Source organism: Citrus sinensis, chromosome 9, assembly GCF_022201045.2.
Source record: "Citrus sinensis cultivar Valencia sweet orange chromosome 9, DVS_A1.0, whole genome shotgun sequence".
NCBI lineage: Eukaryota > Viridiplantae > Streptophyta > Magnoliopsida > Sapindales > Rutaceae > Citrus > Citrus sinensis.
The window spans coordinates 31,914,800-31,934,453 of NC_068564.1; the positions used below are offsets into that span (position 1 = coordinate 31,914,800).

General features: G+C 32.7%; 2 protein-coding genes across 7 annotated transcripts; one reads left to right on the top strand and one right to left on the bottom strand.

Annotated features, from left to right (window-relative positions):
- Window positions 1-6,571: 6,571 nt before the first annotated feature.
- On the top strand, window positions 6,572-11,454 carry LOC102624866 (pentatricopeptide repeat-containing protein At5g57250, mitochondrial). 4 transcript variants are annotated; one of them, XM_015529051.3, is made up of 4 exons: window positions 6,572-9,959; window positions 10,035-10,126; window positions 10,217-10,449; window positions 11,084-11,454. In XM_015529051.3, the coding sequence occupies exon 1, from the start codon at window positions 6,651-6,653 to the stop codon at window positions 9,873-9,875; it is 3,225 nt and encodes a 1,074-aa protein (XP_015384537.1). In that variant the 5' UTR covers window positions 6,572-6,650; the 3' UTR covers window positions 9,876-9,959; window positions 10,035-10,126; window positions 10,217-10,449; window positions 11,084-11,454. The 4 variants fall into 4 exon arrangements, with proteins under 4 accessions (XP_015384537.1, XP_015384536.1, XP_024953024.1 ...); XM_015529050.3 differs by having other exon boundaries at window positions 10,060-10,126; XM_025097256.2 differs by having other exon boundaries at window positions 10,035-10,449.
- Window positions 11,455-12,285: 831 nt separating this feature from the next.
- LOC102624014 (uncharacterized protein At4g15970-like) lies at window positions 12,286-15,979 on the bottom strand. Of its 3 annotated transcripts, XM_052433360.1 has the most exons (5): window positions 15,503-15,979; window positions 15,280-15,314; window positions 14,499-14,870; window positions 13,100-13,581; window positions 12,286-12,595 (listed from the first exon to the last, which is right to left on the bottom strand). In XM_052433360.1, the coding sequence occupies exons 2-5, from the start codon at window positions 15,289-15,291 to the stop codon at window positions 12,505-12,507; spliced, it is 957 nt and encodes a 318-aa protein (XP_052289320.1). In that variant the 5' UTR covers window positions 15,292-15,314; window positions 15,503-15,979; the 3' UTR covers window positions 12,286-12,504. The 3 variants fall into 3 exon arrangements, with proteins under 3 accessions (XP_052289320.1, XP_052289318.1, XP_052289319.1); XM_052433358.1 differs by having other exon boundaries at window positions 15,280-15,968; XM_052433359.1 differs by having other exon boundaries at window positions 13,100-13,578; window positions 15,280-15,954.
- Window positions 15,980-19,654: the final 3,675 nt, after the last annotated feature.

Below are 19,654 nucleotides of genomic sequence, written 5' to 3' on the forward strand. Positions count from 1 at the left end.
AAACAATTGCCTGGGTAGTGTTTACATGACATTGAGCATCAACAGACATAGTACAAGTTTTGTTCTCAATTATAATAGAAGTTCAAGCTGAATTATTGAAAACAGAAAGCATTGAACTAGTCATATAGACTAGACAACACGAATTAGAAAGAAAGTCATTCTTTAATGTCAACTGATATAGTCCACCTCTAATAATCCTTTAAGTGAGATGCATTGTCTTCTTCTTGTCCTTAATAAAATGAAGATTGGCAACAAATTCAATGGCTATGTCATTTCTTCTAAAAGCTTTGAAATAACTATAGAACTTTTTGTTATGGCATGCACACACAATATGTCAATGAGCTACAGCTTTAAATTACATGATGTATGAAAGCATGTATATCCAATATGAAATATATTTTGTCCTTAACCATTACCAACATGCAAAAGTTGATTACCTAAGTATTTCCTTCCAAAATTCAAGTTTTATAAATTGTTGATGAGGTGATGAATAGCACCACTATCTAAGTACCATCCATAATCAGCCAATTCACCTTTAGATGCTTTAAGATAGGCACATTTGGAGTGAAGATTTGATAAGAGTCGTAATTCGATGGTGGAAAAAATGAACAAAGAATTTGTTGTATTGTTTCTGCATTCAGCAGCTGTATGCTTTAGCTCAAAGCAGATTTGACAAAGTATAACAACAATAGAAGAATCCAACACATCTTTCCCATTGTTAAAGCCACTATTTCTACCAAAAATACCACAACCATTACCAAAGCCATTATAGCTTTCTCTACCTTCAAAAGGCCCATACACACCACCATTCTAAGATCCATTGTTCTGGTGACCACCATTATTCTAATTACCCCTTCTTTGTCGAAAAAACTCTTATCAAAGCCACATTTTCCTCCGTTATTACCATACCAGTTAGCTTTTTTATTCTAGTTACCTTGATTTCCCTGATAGTAATTAGTTTAACCACCAAATTTCTCATTATTTGGCTCAGTCTGAGCTATGTTAGCTGCGTAATTCAACTTTGCTTTTTCGTTAGCACTCAATTGATTAGCTTTAATTCTTGCTTCATGAGTTAAAAGCATAGAATATGCTTAATTAGCAGACATTTTTATCACATTAGCTTCAATATACACAACAACAGGATAGTATGGCTGGCCTCATCCCGAAATCAAATGAGTAATAATGTATAGATTAGAAATAGGGCTTCCAACTCAAGCAAGTTCATCTCTTACAACTTTAAGCTTGTAAAAATACTCAATTATTGTCATTGATCCCTATTTAAGATTACTTAACATCATTTTTCAAGTGTACTTTCTTAGCCATAATTTCTTATCCAAATTGTTTTTGAATATTAGTACAAAGTTCATAAGAGGAGTTAGAATTTACCACAAGGCTAAAAGACCCTAATACTGATCAAGGATATAAGGTAGCTCAACAGCAACTAATCATGCCTTGTCCAAGCAACAAAGGCTAGATTCTCTCGCGACTCATCATTAAATTTTTTAACTTCTTAAACAAGAAACTGATCTGGATAAATTTTGGTTTCATCAAGAAGAACTTGAAGTCCGTTAGCACGAATTGAAGAAAGCTTTTGAGATTGTCAGATCGTATAATTAGATTTATCCAGTTTAATTAGATTTGTAAAGGTAAAAGATGAATCAAACTAATTGTGCTTAAATTTTTGTTTTAAGAAGCTGTGGCAACTTAGATAAACTCTTATACTAAGTGACAAATTGAGGTTATAGCATTTGGATGCCTAGAAAGTATGAGAAATAGAGAGAAAATGTGAAATGATAATTGAGAGAAGTTGAAGAGTGAATTGTAACTATATTATTGTTTATGTTCGTTGATTACATGTATATATACTCAAATCTAAAGAATTCTAGAATGTTGTACACATATGCTATACACATTAGCTGAATCTAAACCTTTTACAAAGAGATTCTTAACAAACTTAACTAACTTGCAAACTCAGCTTCCACGTCAGCACCTCTAACAAACTTAAGTAACTCACACGTGCAACAAGCTCAACCAGCTCACTGACTATCTTAACAGTGTAAATTGTACCAAATCCCACGGCCCACCCTCATTGTGGCCTATGGCTTCAGCTCTTTGACAACTTTCAAATATTGCATGTGCTTTGTGAAGGTTCATGCCACTTTGATAAGTGTGCTCAAAATTATTAATGTGCTAGTAATAATCGTCTCTAATAAGTGACCTGCCAGCCTGTGTTCATGAGAAATGGAGGATATGATCCAATATAAAGCAAAGGGCCACACGTCAGTTTATAAGCCTTGAATTGTCACACATGTTTCATATAGAAAGCCTTGAATTATCGGACATATATATGCCGTGAATCGTCTGGCAATATTTTAGTTTAAGATTAGAACAATCTTTAAAGAAAAAGTAAATTATTTTCAATGATTTTGTTGCATCCAAATTTTTTTCTTAATTCGATCCAAACAAAAATGTGATGGGTTTTAAGTCCAAAGACCCTCATGCAATAATATGTCCTAATGTAAACAAGATATATTAGAAACTTTAATTTTTTGTACAAAATAAGAAAGTGTGGTTCCGTAACTTAAATATAGTTATAATTATTTCCCATATTTTAATTAAATATTCTTTTATTCTCTTATTTCTCCTTTTCTTTATTTAAATTACCCAATTATTACTGTAGATGGTCTCGATTACCCACGTAGGCGTCGGAATGTAATCTAAATTGGTTCTATCATTTTCTATCATTTTGAATGAAATTAGAATCTGTAAGTAATCAAACAGGAGCATTTGAGTCTGAGCTACCTAAGCTTGCTCAATAATATTGGTAATTGGACTCAAATCTGACACGAGGAAAATGAAGAATAAAAATCATGATATGGACTATAAAATTATTAAATAAACTTAGGGTTAAGTATATGATGAACTTAGATAAATTTTTTGTGGTTATAACTTGCTTTTGTACTTAATTAGAGAAGACTTTGGATGAATAAAATTTAAGATAATTCCACTAGGCATTGAAGAGCAAATAATGTCTTACCAAAAGTTTTTGATCATACAACTTGCTTTTGTACTTAATTAGAATATTCTTAAACTATGTGAAAAATTGTCAATTTGTAGCTCGTAATTGAATCAAGTGGGAGAGTTTGTCAACGATTCAAAAAGAAATGCCGGTGCTCGGGAAAATTAAATATTTAATTGCAAACCAATTGAGGGTGCAATTGTTGTTTCAGGATTAGGTAACAATAAGTGCACATTAAGGAAATAAGTATAATATATGACACTTGTGTTTCAATAACTCCAATTTTAATAGATTTACACTGCTTATATAGATGGTTTTATGAATTTACATAGTTCTGCTTTTTAAGTAGCGAAATAATTAGGTGCATAAGCTTGTTAAATTTCCATATGTCTCAAAACAGACACCAACAAGTGTTGTTGCTAAGTGATAATTTGTTAAGGCGATATTATACAAGAGGGCTTCGGATTGTATGTCCCTTACATCAAGTGGCTAGTGGGATATGATATGAATTTAGAGGAGCGGATGGGGTACAGGCTTATTATTTATTTATTGAAATAAAAAAAGGGGGGGGGGGGGGGGGGGAATATAGTATAATAATCTAACCTTGCTAGGATAATTTCTACGAAGAGTTCGATCTCATAGTAGAAATAACAATTTTGACTTTAATATTCAAAATTAGATTAGTGGTTTTCCATGATTGAGCGCATGGTGAATAAATAATTAAGCTCTAGCTAGGAAAAATGTTTTATGGGTTGCTTTTGATTAAAAAGCACCTTTTTAAATAACCCATAGCAAGTGAAGTTTATTATTTATTGGAATTGTTGTTTCTCAATGACTGATTATTTTATTTCTCATATTTAATTTCATCATCACGTTACATATATATATAAATTTACAAATTTCTATATAAATTCATAAGTAATATAAATTGGCAAGCAGAGTATAGCCCAACTCAATACCTAAGTCAACACGTACATTCAAGGGAGAGATGGCTTGTTGGATGATCTTATTTCGCAGTTCATCATCATTATCTTCATCAACAACAATCAATAGTGTACGAGTTGTTGATCTAAATGGCCATGTAGAGGAGTTTGATCATCCTGTATCGGTCAGCCAAGTTACGGGGAAGCAGCCGAAGCAATTTGTATTCACGGCAGCTCAGCTTCTGACCGCTGTCTTAAAGCCACTGAAACCTGAAACCCTCCTGGAACCAGGCCGTCTTTATTTTTTACTGCCCTCCTCAGCATTCCAGATGGCTGATGTTTCTCCTCTTGACTTGGCTATTATAGTTAAAAAGCTGACGGCAAAAGCAAAATCCAAAAATCCTGAAGTCAGGTCACGGGCGAGAAGTACTTTCGAGGCCGTCGAAAGACTGCCTGGAAAACGATCTTGGAAGCCGATTTTGGACACCATTAGAGAGATTTCCTTCAGAAGGAGTGAATCTGCAGAACTATGAGAAATTCATATATGAGATCATGAACCTCAATTTTGATTGCTTTTGTTTTTTTCTTTTGAATCTGATTTTCATAGCAATGTAATTAATGAACCTGTAAATATAATTATGTAGATTTCAGTATTGCACCTTTTGCAATTGAATCCAATTTTTTATGTTAATGTCATATCTGAAATAGTGCGAAAAGAAGAGCTTTTAATTTCAACGTATAATTGGATTCACATGAATTTGACGATGTTAATTTCTCCAATCAATCCTTTCAATCTTAAGTTTTTACAATTGCGTTTTTTTTTTTTCTTTTTAATGGTTACAAGTTGCTTTGCAAGATGTGCTTGATATTTTAGTTGTCGTATTTTGAGATTTGTATTTTGTTTGCTTGTTTTCCTGTCGTCGGTCAGCTGCATGTGACTGATTCAGCAAGTTGAGTTTTTTTTGTTTTTTAATCAAATTTTCTTTCTTCACCCACCTTTGGTAAATGATAAACAATTCATGTAAAATAATAGAAAATAGAAAATTGATATAGAAATGGAAGTTGGTGGCTCTCCACCATGGCACCATCAACTTAGCTTTAGCTTGCGAAGCAAACAGGAACGTCAAGTGCACACCGTTTGCATTGGTTGGCCACTAAACAAACAGCTCAAGAGATATGGATGGCCAAAGAGCTAAATAAGTCAATATGATCATGACGTGTCCGAAGGCTTGGCTTTGTTTTGATTGGCTGATGGATCCTATAAGATAGAGAGAGAGCACTTCTCTTTGTCATTGGGTATCCCGAAATTGAAATTTGAAAGTCTCACAAATTACGGTAATTTCATTTTCATTTGTATCGTCTATTTGTTTATTTACACTTCCCAACTGAACTTTCAATTATTATAATATATATATATATAAAATCTATTTCTTCTCTTTTTGGTGGGGTTGGGGGCTGGGGGTTGTTCAAGAGGTGTATTGCCCAAAAAAAGAGAGAGAGAGAGAGTATTCCGAATTTAAAGTTTATTACTGGTGTGCTGCAAAATTTTATTTTTATGAATTTTATATAGTATCCCTTGGGTACACTAATGTTTCAGCTATTTATTGACCAAATTAACCAGAGGGCCACATGTAAGTTTAGATTAATAAAATTTGATTTTATAATAAGAAATCATGCATGTGTAAAGTGTAAAAAGAAAAAAAAATTGATAATAATAATAATATAATAAGAGTTTGCATTTTTCAACATCCTCTACGGCTATTGCTGACTAATGCAAAAATCGTTTTTTTTTTTCCGTTTGAAATCTTCCAAATTTAAAATATGGGGACTTCATATTCTGGAAAAAAAAAACGATTTTTTTTTTTTAAATCTTCCAAATTTCGTTTGAAATCTTCAATTTGAAATCTTCCAAATTGACAATCATTTTTCACCCAACTGAAGATTGAATTTCCGGTGAGCCTAATGCAAAATCCTCTACTAAATCATCCATCACTATCCTCATTTCCGTAGGTTAGAAAAGAATTTGATGAAAAATTGAAGAAGAAGTTGCAGTAGGTATAGAGGAGAAAAAGAAGAAAAACAGTTGGAGGGAGGGAGAGGATGAAGATATTCCGGTAGCACTCCTCAAAGAAGTTTTTGGGTTATGTTGTGGAAAACTGGAAATTGTGGCATGAATATTTTCAAGATTGCAAAAGTTGTCAAGTTCTAGGCCCATTAGAGGTCATTGATGGACCGAACTATGTTTATCTAAATACACCCCATTAATTCTTAAAAACCCACATAGAAGCAATAATATAATTGCTCGATCATTAAAGGGGCGTAATCAGCATTTGAAAAAAAAAAGTTTTTGGGTTATGTTGTAGAAATTGTGGAATGAATATTTTCGAGATTGTAAAAGTTGTCAAGTGATAGGCCCATTAGAGATCACTGATGGACCGAACTATGTGAGTTTAAATACACCCCATTTAATTCTTAAAATCCCACAGTCAAGCAAAAATATAATTGCTTGTTCATTAAAGGGGCGTAATCAGCATATAGTGAGGTGCTTTTAGGTAAACGCAACGAAAAACAAAAAGAACAAAAAACAAAAGCCAAAATAATAATAATAATAATAATAATAAATAAATAAATAGGCAGATCCGCAGATGGGAGCTCGAGCTACAGCACCTGCTCAACTGTTCTGTTCTCAATGAGACTCGGCCACTGCCATGTTTATGACTCGTTCTTTCTCATCGTCTTCTCCTTGTAATCATCCCAAAACATCATCGTTTCAAACATTAATCAAAAGAGGCTTCACTCCCACTCTCAATTCCATCAACAAGTTCCTTCTCTGGCTCTCTCAAAACAAAAGATTCAATTTTGTAATTCACTTCTTCTCCCAACTAAACTCCAACCATATCAAGCCCAACTCTCAAACTCACTCAACCTTCGCTTGGGCTCTCCTCAAATTGCATAAATTTGAAGAAGCATATCATTTTTTGTATACCCAGGTGACAAAGACTTCGTTTCCCCACCAAAGTCGCTTTTTTGATTCTCTAATTCAAGGTTTTTTTATCAAAAGAAATGACCCAGAAAAGGCATTGCTCGTCTTGAAAGACTGCTTGAGGAATCACGGCACATTGCCCTCTTCTTTTACGTTTTGTTCATTGGTATATAGCTTTTGCTCTCAAGGTAATATGAGTAGGGCAGTCGAGGTTTTGGAATTGATGAGTGATGAGAATGTTAAGTACCCTTTTGATAATTTTGTTTGTAGCTCAGTGGTTTCTGGTTTTTGTAAGATTGGTAAACCTGAGCTTGCTATTGGGTTTTTTGAGAATGCTATAAGTTTGGGAGCTTTAAAGCCTAATGTTGTCAGTTACACTTCACTTGTCATCGCTCTCTGCATGTTGGGTAGAGTTAATGAGGTTAATGAGTTGTTTGTGAGGATGGAGAGTGAAGGATTGAAATTTGATGTCGTTTTCTATAGTTGTTGGATTTGTGGGTACTTTAGGGAAGGGATGTTGTTGGAGGCATTTTGTAAGCATAGACAAATGGTGGATAAAGGAATAAAACCTGATACTGTTAGCTATACCATACTTCTAGATGGGTTTTCAAAGGAAGGAACTATTGAAAAGGCAGTCGGAATTCTGAATAAGATGATAGAAGACAGGTTGAGACCAAATTTGATTACTTATACTGCAATCATATTTGGTTTTTGCAAGAAAGGGAAATTGGAGGAGGCATTCACTGTGTTCAAGAAAGTTGAAGATTTAGGACTTGTAGCAGATGAGTTTGTTTATGCTACTTTGATTGATGGCGTTTGTAGGAGAGGAGATTTAGATTGTGCATTTCGTCTTCTGGAAGACATGGAGAAGAAGGGAATTAAGCCAAGCATTGTTACTTATAATACTATTATTAATGGATTGTGCAAGGTTGGTAGGACATCAGACGCGGAGGAAGTCTCAAAAGGGATTCTTGGAGATGTTGTCACATACAGTACATTGTTACATGGGTATATTGAAGAAGACAATGTGAATGGGATTTTGGAAACAAAACAGAGATTGGAAGAAGCGGGGATTCAAATGGATATTGTCATGTGTAACATACTTATCAAAGCACTGTTCATGGTGGGTGCACTGGAGGATGCTCGTGCTCTTTACCAGGCAATGCCAGAAATGAATTTGGTTGCAAATTCTGTTACCTTTAGTACAATGATTGATGGCTACTGTAAATTAGGTAGAATTGAGGAGGCACTTGAGATATTTGATGAATTGAGGAGGATGTCAATTTCTTCTGTTGCATGCTACAACTGCATTATTAATGGTCTATGCAAGAGTGGAATGGTGGATATGGCAACTGAGGTATTTATTGAGCTCAATGAGAAAGGATTGTCTTTGTATGTAGGTATGCATAAGATAATACTACAGGCAACCTTCGCAAAAGGAGGAGTGGGAGGAGTCTTGAATTTTGTTTACAGAATTGAGAACTTAAGATCGGAAATATACGATATTATATGTAATGACGTGATTAGTTTCCTGTGCAAGAGAGGTTCCTCTGAAGTTGCTAGTGAATTATACATGTTTATGAGGAAGAGAGGGTCGTTTGTGACAGATCAGTCTTATTATTCTATATTGAAGGGACTTGATAATGGAGGCAAAAAGTGGCTGATTGGGCCTTTATTAAGTATGTTTGTGAAAGAAAATGGCCTAGTCGAACCAATGATCAGCAAGTATTTAGTACAATACTTGTGTCTGAATGATGTGACTAATGCCCTGCTGTTTATCAAGAATATGAAAGAGATTTCTTCAACTGTCACTATTCCTGTCAATGTTCTCAAGAAACTTATTAAGGCTGGTAGAGTGTTGGATGTGTATAAACTTGTCATGGGAGCTGAAGATAGTTTACCTTGTATGGATGTTGTTGATTATTCAACCATAGTTGCTGCACTCTGCAGGGAAGGATATGTCAATAAGGCGTTAGATCTCTGTGCTTTTGCTAGAAATAAGGGGATCACTCTTAACATTGTCACTTATAATACAGTTATACACAGCTTATGCCGCCAGGGATGTTTTGTGGAAGCATTTCGGCTATTTGATTCGTTAGAAAGAATCGATATGGTTCCTTCCGAAGTCTCATATGCCATATTGATTTACAATTTATGTAAAGAAGGACAATTGCTAGATGCCAAGAAATTGTTTGATAGGATGGTCCTCAAAGGCTTTAAACCTAGTACACGTATTTATAACTCATTTATAGATGGTTATTGCAAGTTTGGTCAATTGGAAGAAGCCTTCAAATTTCTGCATGATTTGAAGATAAACTGCCTTGAGCCTGACAAATTCACAGTTAGTTCAGTCATAAATGGTTTTTGCCAGAAGGGCGACATGGAAGGGGCTCTTGGATTCTTTTTGGATTTCAATATGAAAGGTGTATCACCTGATTTCTTGGGTTTTCTGTATTTGGTTAAAGGTCTTTGTACGAAGGGAAGGATTGAAGAGGCTAGAAGCATCTTAAGAGAAATGCTGCAGTCAAAATCTGTTCTTGAACTGATAAACAGAGTTGATATCGAAGTTGAATCAGAGTCAGTTTTAAACTTTCTTATCTCTTTATGTGAGCAAGGAAGTATACTAGAAGCTATTGCTATCCTTGATGAAATTGGATACATGCTTTTCCCTACTCAGAGATTTGGCACCGATCGTGCAATAGAAACTCAAAACAAGCTTGATGAATGTGAATCTCTCAATGCAGTTGCCTCAGTAGCTTCACTTTCCAATCAACAAACTGATTCAGATGTGTTGGGGAGGTCCAACTACCATAATGTGGAAAAAATATCTAAATTTCATGACTTTAACTTTTGTTACTCCAAAGTTGCGTCATTCTGTTCAAAGGGAGAGCTGCAGAAGGCAAATAAGTTAATGAAGGAAATGCTTTCTAGTTTCAAAGAAGATTCCTAGATACAAATTTATTGGCTGCTGCTGCTACACGGGCTTCCTATTCCTTGCGTAGTGGAAAAGAATCTAATTGCTTATATCCTGATGGTAAATATTATTTGTATCTTTTAAAACTTTTTTCCTGATCCTTCAATTTTCATATGCCTCATACTCTATTAACAGTCTTACCTGGGATCATTTGCTGTAGTATGAGGCTCTTCCTGTTCCTGGCTGCTATAAGTATAAAGAGTCTCTTAACGGGACTTCTAAATGAAGTATGAGACTTGAGGCTTTATTCTCTTTATATTGATCTATGTCAAATTTCTTGTCTCTTTTACACTTCTGTTTGTGCCTTTTGGTGACAGTCATACAGCAGCTTTTGCTGCTGGAAATAATGGTATTCCTGTGAGAATGCATGGCCATGAACCTTGGAAAGCAAGTAGATTGGCTTCCCATGCCAGAAGGGAGCATTAGTCTTATAATGGCGATAATGCAATTGTATTATCTTTTCTATTTTAAGTGATGGCTTTGCTGTTTATGAGACACCTTACAGGCTTTTGGAGGCTCTGTAGCAGATGCGGTAGCTGCAATTGATCAGGTGTGTTACTTTTCATAGCAGGCAGCAAATAAAGAATTGGTAAATGCTACCATTGTTATTTCAGTTTTTGCTGTGATATAAACCATTGTTTGTGGGGTGGGTGTATAGCTCAACCATATTCCTTTCCTTCATACCATTAACAGCTTCAAAATACATTTGGATCTTTTGATGGGCAACATGTTAACAATTGATAGTTTCTAGCTTAGATAATTTCTCTGTAATCTAGGTTTTCTACATTACCTAGGCAAATCATCCTGTATTTTTATTGTTTGACTCCCATGGGGAAATTTCTTTTAGCTCATGTCTTTCTTCTGTCTTGCTTTAATATTGATTAAAAAAAAAAGAAAAAATAGGGAAGAAAAGACAAGGCTCTAGGTTGATTGGTAATGAAGTCTTCATTTCCTGCTATGAATATGATATGAACTCATACATCTTTGCCAATAAGTCTCTTATTCTCATTTTAATTGGTGGCTATATCTTTGAGCATTAATTTTAATTTTAATTCTAGGAAACCAATTTTATCAGGCTGTTCAGGATGGAGTAGATATATTCAGCCTCTCTATAGGGCAAAACAATCCTCCAGCAACCACCATAACCGAATTTTTTAACCCTTTTAATGCTACACTTCTTGCAGGCTGTCAAAGCAATGTATTTGTTGCAGAAGCAGTGGAAATGGATTCTCTTTTGCAAAAACATTGGTATCATATAGCCCATGGCAATAGAAAATTCTTAGCTGGGATTGGGTTGTCCTGTGAGTTTCCATCGTTGTAACTGTTTCCTGTGATATGATAACCTTTGGGAAGAGATATTATGATCAATATTAATAAGAGGACCATAACGCATATAGCAGCAACAAAAAGTTGTTTTCCCTGGCGAACTTTATATAATAATTGTCTTCCCATTCTACGTCACAGGGAATTAGTAGAGTGGTGCCGGATGGCGATGATTATTACTTTGATACAGTATTTGCAATCATTTATTCAACCCATTCCCTGCTATCGTAAATCTTAAGTTTCTTTGAACTGGGACTTATCTTCTTTGAACTTCCAATAGCAACCCTGCATTTTCTTCGAGGGTGTCCTTGCCCACATGCTTGCTGCCACATGTCACGGCTTTGCCTTGTTGGCTCTTAGCTTAATGGTTCAATCTCTGCTAGGTATGATTCTTTGCCTTTTTTTTCCTTTTCAAATATAGTATATAGAGCAATTTACAATGGAGTAATTAGCTTGCTTAGAGCATTACTGTCTTTTCTCTTTCGTAGGAGTACATATCACCATGTTTATATTTGTTGCTGGTTCTTCTGCGGTCACGACCTAAATGAAAATCAATAATCATGGTGCTAATGTGGATATATGAAATGGCAATCCCTATCTTACATGCATGTAAGATACATTCTCCTCACATGAATAGTGCATGTGTGGGATTTATACATTATTCATGTGAGAGGGATGTATCTTACATGCAAAGAAGATTGAAACACGTATCATATTTTATTTAATACATGTATCAAGACGGCAAACAAATACATCTCGCAGCATTAAAGACAGCCACAAAATTATTCATGTTGGATTTTGGATTATAGATTCCATATATGTCAAGAAAATGACCTCCAGCAATTGTATTATTTTCCACAACTATAATTGATTGTGTGGAGGATCAGGATCAGACTCGTGGTCTCCAAATCACCATAATTTTATCTAGAATCTTTAAAAATAGAAAATGACCTCAAATTGAATGTTTTCAAAGGATACCACGTCGATATTACGTATTATATATATATATATATATATATATATTAATTTCGTTAAGATTATAATTGTAATAAAAGCATTCAAGTTATTGCACAATAGCCAAACGATTCAAATAAGATTATGGCCTTTGATAGGGCATTTAAGCAAACATTGAACAAAACAATGACGTTCAACGTCATAGAAACAAAACTATGCGTTGCTTTACAACAGTTGAGTAAAAAAGGAAGACTAAAACACGATTTACAATTTACCTTTGTTTATTAATCAATCAATCCAAAAGTCCAAAGAGACCCTAAAACACGTGTCATTGATTATTGCCCTCTTGAGCACTAATCTTCGGCGCAGCAGGCGGAAGACTGTTAGGCGACTCGTCAGGAGGATGAAAGGGTGTCTCTCTATTTTCGACCAAAAAAATAATTAGCAACAGATTTTAAACTCAAAAGATTGAAATACGTCAAATAAAAAACAGCAAAATTTTTTAATTCAGAATTTAAATTAAAGTTAGGGACAAATTTACGACATTATAAATGGACTTTTACAACATTGTAAAATATTGAAAAAAAAAATAATTTACAACATCCTAAACTTCTTCCCAATTTTAATTCGGGACCTAAAGCCAACTCACATAAAACATAATCAATGTTTGTAAACTATTGACAGCCCTACCGAAGGAGACTGAAAAAATTTATCCAAAATGTTAGGACTATGATAACACATTTGCAGTACTACATAAAGGATATACAATGCTGTATGTATATGTTTATAGTACAAATCTGTATTTAATTTAGTGTACATCTTCGTGTTGAAAACTGACTAGATTGATATGTGATTTAGTTTATCTGTAAGAAGTTCATATCAAGAGAGGATCTTAGTCCACATATATATATATATATATATACCTGCATTTTTTAGGCACAGTCCATGATCGTGGGAGTGATTTCTGATCCGGAGGCAACTCCATAAAATTTCTCCAGTCCTCAAGTGCAAGTCTAAGATCAGTAATTTTTGCTTCGAGGCCAAAGCAGCAATTGGCATGCATGGTACAAACTGCATTAAAATCTTGGCTAACTTGACAAAATCCAGCAATGTATTTGGTGTCTAGAAATCTTATTTTTACTTGGATTTTTTGGATATACGGATCGAATTTGATTTCGTTCAGAACATCTTGATCATGTAGACCTGGAAACATCTTTCTGGAGTTGTACCAAAACTTGTAGAATTCGATTGTTCGATTGTTGGATTTTACGTAGTTAAATCCTCCATTTGGTTCGTTTCTTAGATTAAATGAGTTGCCTGAGAATCTGTCGCATGCAATTTGGAAATCTGCATCTGGGTCAAAACGTTGAAATGGGTTCTGCAGCCACACAATATCCGCATCCTGCTATTTTGAAAAAAATTAAAAACAAGATTGTTAAGGGAGAATTTAAATAACTTTCAAAAAACAAAAAAAAAAAAAGGAAGAATTTAAACAAGAGAAAAAGTCCTCTGAAAAAAAATAAATAAGAGAAAATCTTTCACGTTTTTTACAAATAAGTCGCTGTATGCCTCTTTCTCAGTCTTGGCGGCATCACTCTTCACGTTTTTTTAAAGTCAACGTTTGCATCACTCTTCTCGGTTTATAAAGTCAACGTTTTCCTTCTTTTTTTAAGGATTCTCCTTAGTCCTTACTTTTAAAAAAGTTATCACTATTTTTTTCAAACAAAAAATTAACTATTTTTTATTCTATTTTTTTTTCAAACAAAAAATTAACTATTTTTAAATCTTCCTCCTCATTTTTTAAAAAGTTATCCTATTTTCTTCAAAAGATAAGGAAAAAAACGAATTGTTTTCTTAACAAAAATAGAATAAATTGAGATTTTCAAAAATATAATTCATGAGAAAGGTAATATGAAGTTAATATATACTTTTGTATCTATTTTATTCAACAACTAAAAAGAAAAAAGAAAACCATCACCATAGAATCCATACGACCAGGTAAAGGTTAAATTAACTAGAGTGCTGGTGGTATTAATTATTAACAATCATCATGTGTGGTGGTGTTAATAAGCTTAACTGGTTTAAACTCTGCTCTTACGTTGGCGGGAGGGCATTTGTTTGCCATAATACAATTAATTTCTTCTGAAACATTAAACGTGTGGATGTCCTAAAAAATTTGTGACTCCTGGTAGTATACAGTGACCTGTCGACTTTTAGTATACAGTGACCTGTCGACTTTTAACATAATCATTGGACCTGCAGAGAGACACGTTACAAGACTACATCATAATGCAACATCTGTAAAATTGAAAAAGAACGTACCGTGAAGACAAAGTTGTAACCCATTGCAAGAACATCTGATAGAAGACGAATTCGAATCCACATCATTTCCAAGTAACTAGAGGTCATAAAATAAGCTTCCTTGCCCGAAAAATCGAGGCCAGAAGTATTGAGAGCATAACAATGAGGATGCGTTGATAAGCAATGATCAAGTGCTTTTGAGTCCAATGCTACCACCACCAGATGATCTAAAAGTTTACCAGTTCCATTTCCTGTTCTGAAACTCTCCAAAAATATATCAAATATTGAGTTCGGCTCTGCCCATGCTTGATTTAATGTTGTTATTATCACTGTATTGTCTCCCATTGCTGCTCTTTTGAGAATTTTCTCTAGGCTTGGATCATTGCTACTTTTCTGCAATAAGAAGGGACAAAAAAAAAAGAAAAAAAAAAGACAGAAACAAATCACTTGTGAGTTCCTGCCCGCATTAGTTCGTTATGCTATTAAAATATTTTTCGCGTAATTCACGATCGAACTCACATCGGTGGGGGAAAAAAAAACTCAGACTAGTGAAATTAAAGTAATAAAAGCCTTTTTCTTTTTAAAAAAATTTTAAAAAAATTAATCCATTTGTTAGAATTTAACTTTGGTGATCTTTTTATGTTAAAAAAAAAAATTAATGGCTCCCGTAAACAAAAGATTCTGCTACTGCCATGCAAAATATGATCCCAAAACCAAAAATTAATTAAACAGAGCATAAAAATATATCAGGGAAAGTGAGTCATAAATAAACAAATGCCCCAAAAAAAAAGAAAAAACTGACCTGAGCTTTCATGGATGGCGCAATAACATCATAAGCTGAGGAACGAGGCAAAAACTCAAAGGGATTAGCTGAGTGATAAAGAAAAAGACATGAAACTGCAGCTACAACAAATAAAGTAATAATTACAGTCCTCTGATTTATCAACGGAGCCTTGCTATCTTCTCCACTAGGATTTGCAGCTATTGATTTTGACATTCTTTTTTTTTTCTTTTTTATGGCCTACCTATTTTTCTCTTGAATTTCCACCACTCGTTACCACTTCAATTTCTCTTTGGCCTCTTCGGTATCATACATACGTGTATAATATATACAACAAAGTGAATATTCTAATTAAATTGAAGTATTTTTCCGTCAGATGCTTGAAGAAATTACAGAAATTATCAGGGTCTACAATAATACTTTGTAGACCCTGATAATTTTTTAAGGGCAGATGAGAAAGCAACGGCTTGGAAAATGATTTGAGGAAAAAGAATTGAAAAAGAAAAATGGAAATTGAAGCGTTTCGAATTGACTTTTAGGATGATTTGGGATAATAATTATTAATATAAAGGATAATAAGCAAGTTGCAGAGAAAAGTGAAATTGGTATAGAATTTGAATATAATAAAAAGTTTAATGACAAAAATAAACTGTAAGGGTAGAAAATATAGGCCCTGAAAACTCGTTCGGCCCTGAGAGTTTTTCTGCAGTCTCCATTTTGTCTGAACAAGTCAACAAATTTCAACTAGGGAAGGGAACAATCAGTTGTTTTAATGAATTAGACTACTTAATTCCCTTCCTTACGTCCTGGCGGTTGGGCACTTTTAATTAGAATCAATCAAAATTCAAAAGCTGCTTGATTAAAAAACTAGCAAGGAAATTATAAAGAGATAATAACATTTAATTGGAATCAATCAAAGTAAACTATCCTGCTTGATTAAAGGATTAGCAATTAAGTAAACTATGTAGAGATAATAACATTTGGGTCTCTGATTTTTAATACAATAACAAATAAGAAGATAATTTCCAAACTGCTTCGTCTTGGGGAGTCAATTTTCAATTGCCAATTCGGTTTGGATTGATTCCGTGTAAGTGTTTAAGAAAGTAACTAAAGAGAAATGACATTTAAAGAAAAAAGGAATTCTAACCGATTAGGTTCGGTTTAATTTAGTTCTCTAAAATGATTTGGGTCGAGATGATATCATTTTAGAATATTTCCAACATTATTTAAGTAATAATTTATTAATATGGAGTCATTTAACTGTTATACCTCAGAAAACTTTGAAATAAATAAGTTCTTGATTAAACTGATTGCAGAGTTAGAATGATCAAATCATATATCTAATACTTGGAGTTTCAATGGAATATGACAATAAGAACCGTCGTAAAAACTTTTAAACTAAATCATTGTAATTGGAAAAACGGTAGGGATCCATATGTTAATACTCCATTAAATAATATTGTATAAAGTAGATAAATCACTGTACAAGGACATCTCAGACTATTCAACTAACAAGATTTTTAATAAAATGTAGCCGCCAACGTCTCTAATATCACCACTCTCTCATTTTAGATTAGAATTCTCTCTCTTAAATTTTAAAAGACATTGTATTCTATATTTTTTTAATAATAATATTTAGATAGGAATTAGATTATTTATTTTTTATTTATTAACTACCAATCATTATATTAATATTTATTCCGCAGAAGTTTAGATCATCAGAAAATTTTAGTTTGTTAAGAATTATGATCCTCTTAAACCTTTAAACATATAATGTCATGTTGTCAAGTATGTAGATAAAACTAAACTACTTTTTTATTTATTTATTAGCCATCAATTACCAGCATGAATATGTACTCATAAAAGATTTAGATTTAGATCTTGACTGAATTAAAAGTTAGACACTAAATAGAATTATTTGTATATTGTACTATTGTAGATTGGAGGCTAAAGATTCTTTTATGGGTTTTGCCATTTCCATACCATACGAATACCAATATACACGTTTTAAAATATAAATTTAGCTATGTTTTGTATGTATAAAGAAATTATACGAATAGTTTATGGGTCCAGCTACTATACCCCTGAGGTTTGGTACCCCCATTCTTTTGTCTTTTTCAAATCCACGGTTGGATTTAACTTGAGAGTTGTATAATGGTTAGATGTTATTATTGGGTCATTAACATTAAAAACCCTTGTTGTTCATGCAAAATAAGAAAAATCAAAAGTTTTATAATTATGACATATAAGTCCACAATATTTTAATTTTTTTTACTCTATTGAACTAGGTTTTCAATTAAATGACTTATTCTTACATTTATTAATATCTATTTAAATTAATAAATTTACTTATTAATTAATATATTAACTAATTTATTACATAGTTAAACTATGTAAATTATTTACTAACCATAATTGCTGATAAATATAAATATGATTTTTTTTAATTTAACACGGCAACCAATTTCCTTTCACCCATGTGAGCAAGGTTCAAACCCCATATCTTTTTTTTTTTTTTTCTCAAACAAGAGATTTTATATGTAAAGTAGATGGAATACACAAAATATGAAAATAAATTTAATTTCATATTCTATATAGGTAATGTTTTGTTATTTTTTTATAACATAATATTTAATTAACATACTAAATTATTTAATTATGTAGTAAAAATATTTTAATTTACTAATAATAATAAAGTGTTAGTTTATGAATTTGTAAAATCATTTTTGTTTGTTTGAGCAATGAGTTTTGTATTTTTGGTTGAATTTTTGTTCTAAAATAAAAGGAGTAAATTTAATTGTACACTTAAATAAATTTAATTGAGTTTTTGTCCTGAAAATCGTGGCTTCCAGAAGCATTAATGCAACTGAAAATTTGTAGGTGCGGACTAATATGTGAAAATTTAAAAGTTTTTTGTTTTTTGTTTTTAGAATAAATTACATAACTCTATTATAATTGACCTTAAGAAAAAGACAAAAAGGAGTACCAAACCCCTGTTGCAAAGTAGTTTTGCCCATAGTTTATAAGCATAATTATTACTCTTTCTAGGAAAAAAAAAATGTCCAAAACTTGCTATAAGTGGATATAAAAGACTAAACCAATTCCTCAACCCAAAAAAATTTGTGAACCTAAAAATTTAGAGCACTTTAGCCATTATTAGGCTTCATTACCTTATTTATCCAGGCCTTTCACATGGAAAATAAATTTAACTATAAATTTGTTTGCGTGTCGTGTAATCAATGTGCCAAAATCCTTTGCCCATAAAAACCTAAATAAAAGCCGAAAATACAATATATGGTAGCTCATAGACCGTTTTAACAATTTCATTAATGTTATGTTGGACAAAATTTCGTCTCAGTTGGGTAAGAAGTGGTCCGGTATATCCTAAATTATCAAAACCAATCTAATAAATATTTGATGCTTGTTTGACTTATAACCACTAAATTACATTCATAAATTTTGCCTATGAAGTTGTGGGCTGCCCAATTCTTTTACCCTAAGAAAGATAAGACTTCAAAGTTAGTGCACATGGCTGCTTTCAACTTGTCAAATCTTTTCTAAAAAAAAATCAATTTTTCCTTGAGTCCACGAGCTCAATTAGTTGGTTGAGAGATTTACTATTGAAATATAGATCACTTTTCTCTGATTATTTTCATAATATTCAATTTTTTTTTTATAGAAAAAATGAGGGATGAATGGATCACTTCTTAATATTTTATTTTGGAAATAAAAAATATATTTTTATTATAAGAAAAATGTTTGAAAAATAATAAAAAAAGTATGAGAAAAATTCTTATCATTAATTGTTTATTCACACTAAAACATATATTTCTCATTTTTAGTACTTAAAATTTTTATCCTAATTTTCATTTATTTAATTGATAATAAATATGGATAAAAGTACATTTGAAATGAAGGTAATACTATAAAATTATTTTGCTAGAGGGGCTTATTGGTTATTATAAAACAATAAAGAAATAAGTGGTATACATTAATTTCAATAAGAATGAAGCTGATCATCTCCCCTTATTTGTTTCAATCAATAAAATATAAGAGTAGGTTAAATTGGTAAGTTTTTCTATAATTGTAGAAAAATGCGTAGCCCATTCTTTTTTTTTTTTGGGGGGGGGGGGGGAGAGGAGGAGGGTACGCAGCCCATTCAATATCAAAGAAAATTGTTTAGTTTGAGAAAAATTGTGGTAGAATGGATTGTAACCATAAAAATTAAAAAAAGGGTTTTGAGATGGAAACTCACTCACATCAACATTGGGATATGTTGGATTTGCATTCATTTAAAATATAACAGATGGTAAATGACATAAAGCATTACAGTTTTCAGGACTGTCTGTGTATGTATAATTGTTCCGCAGGTCAGCAATTTCATCCAACTAAATGG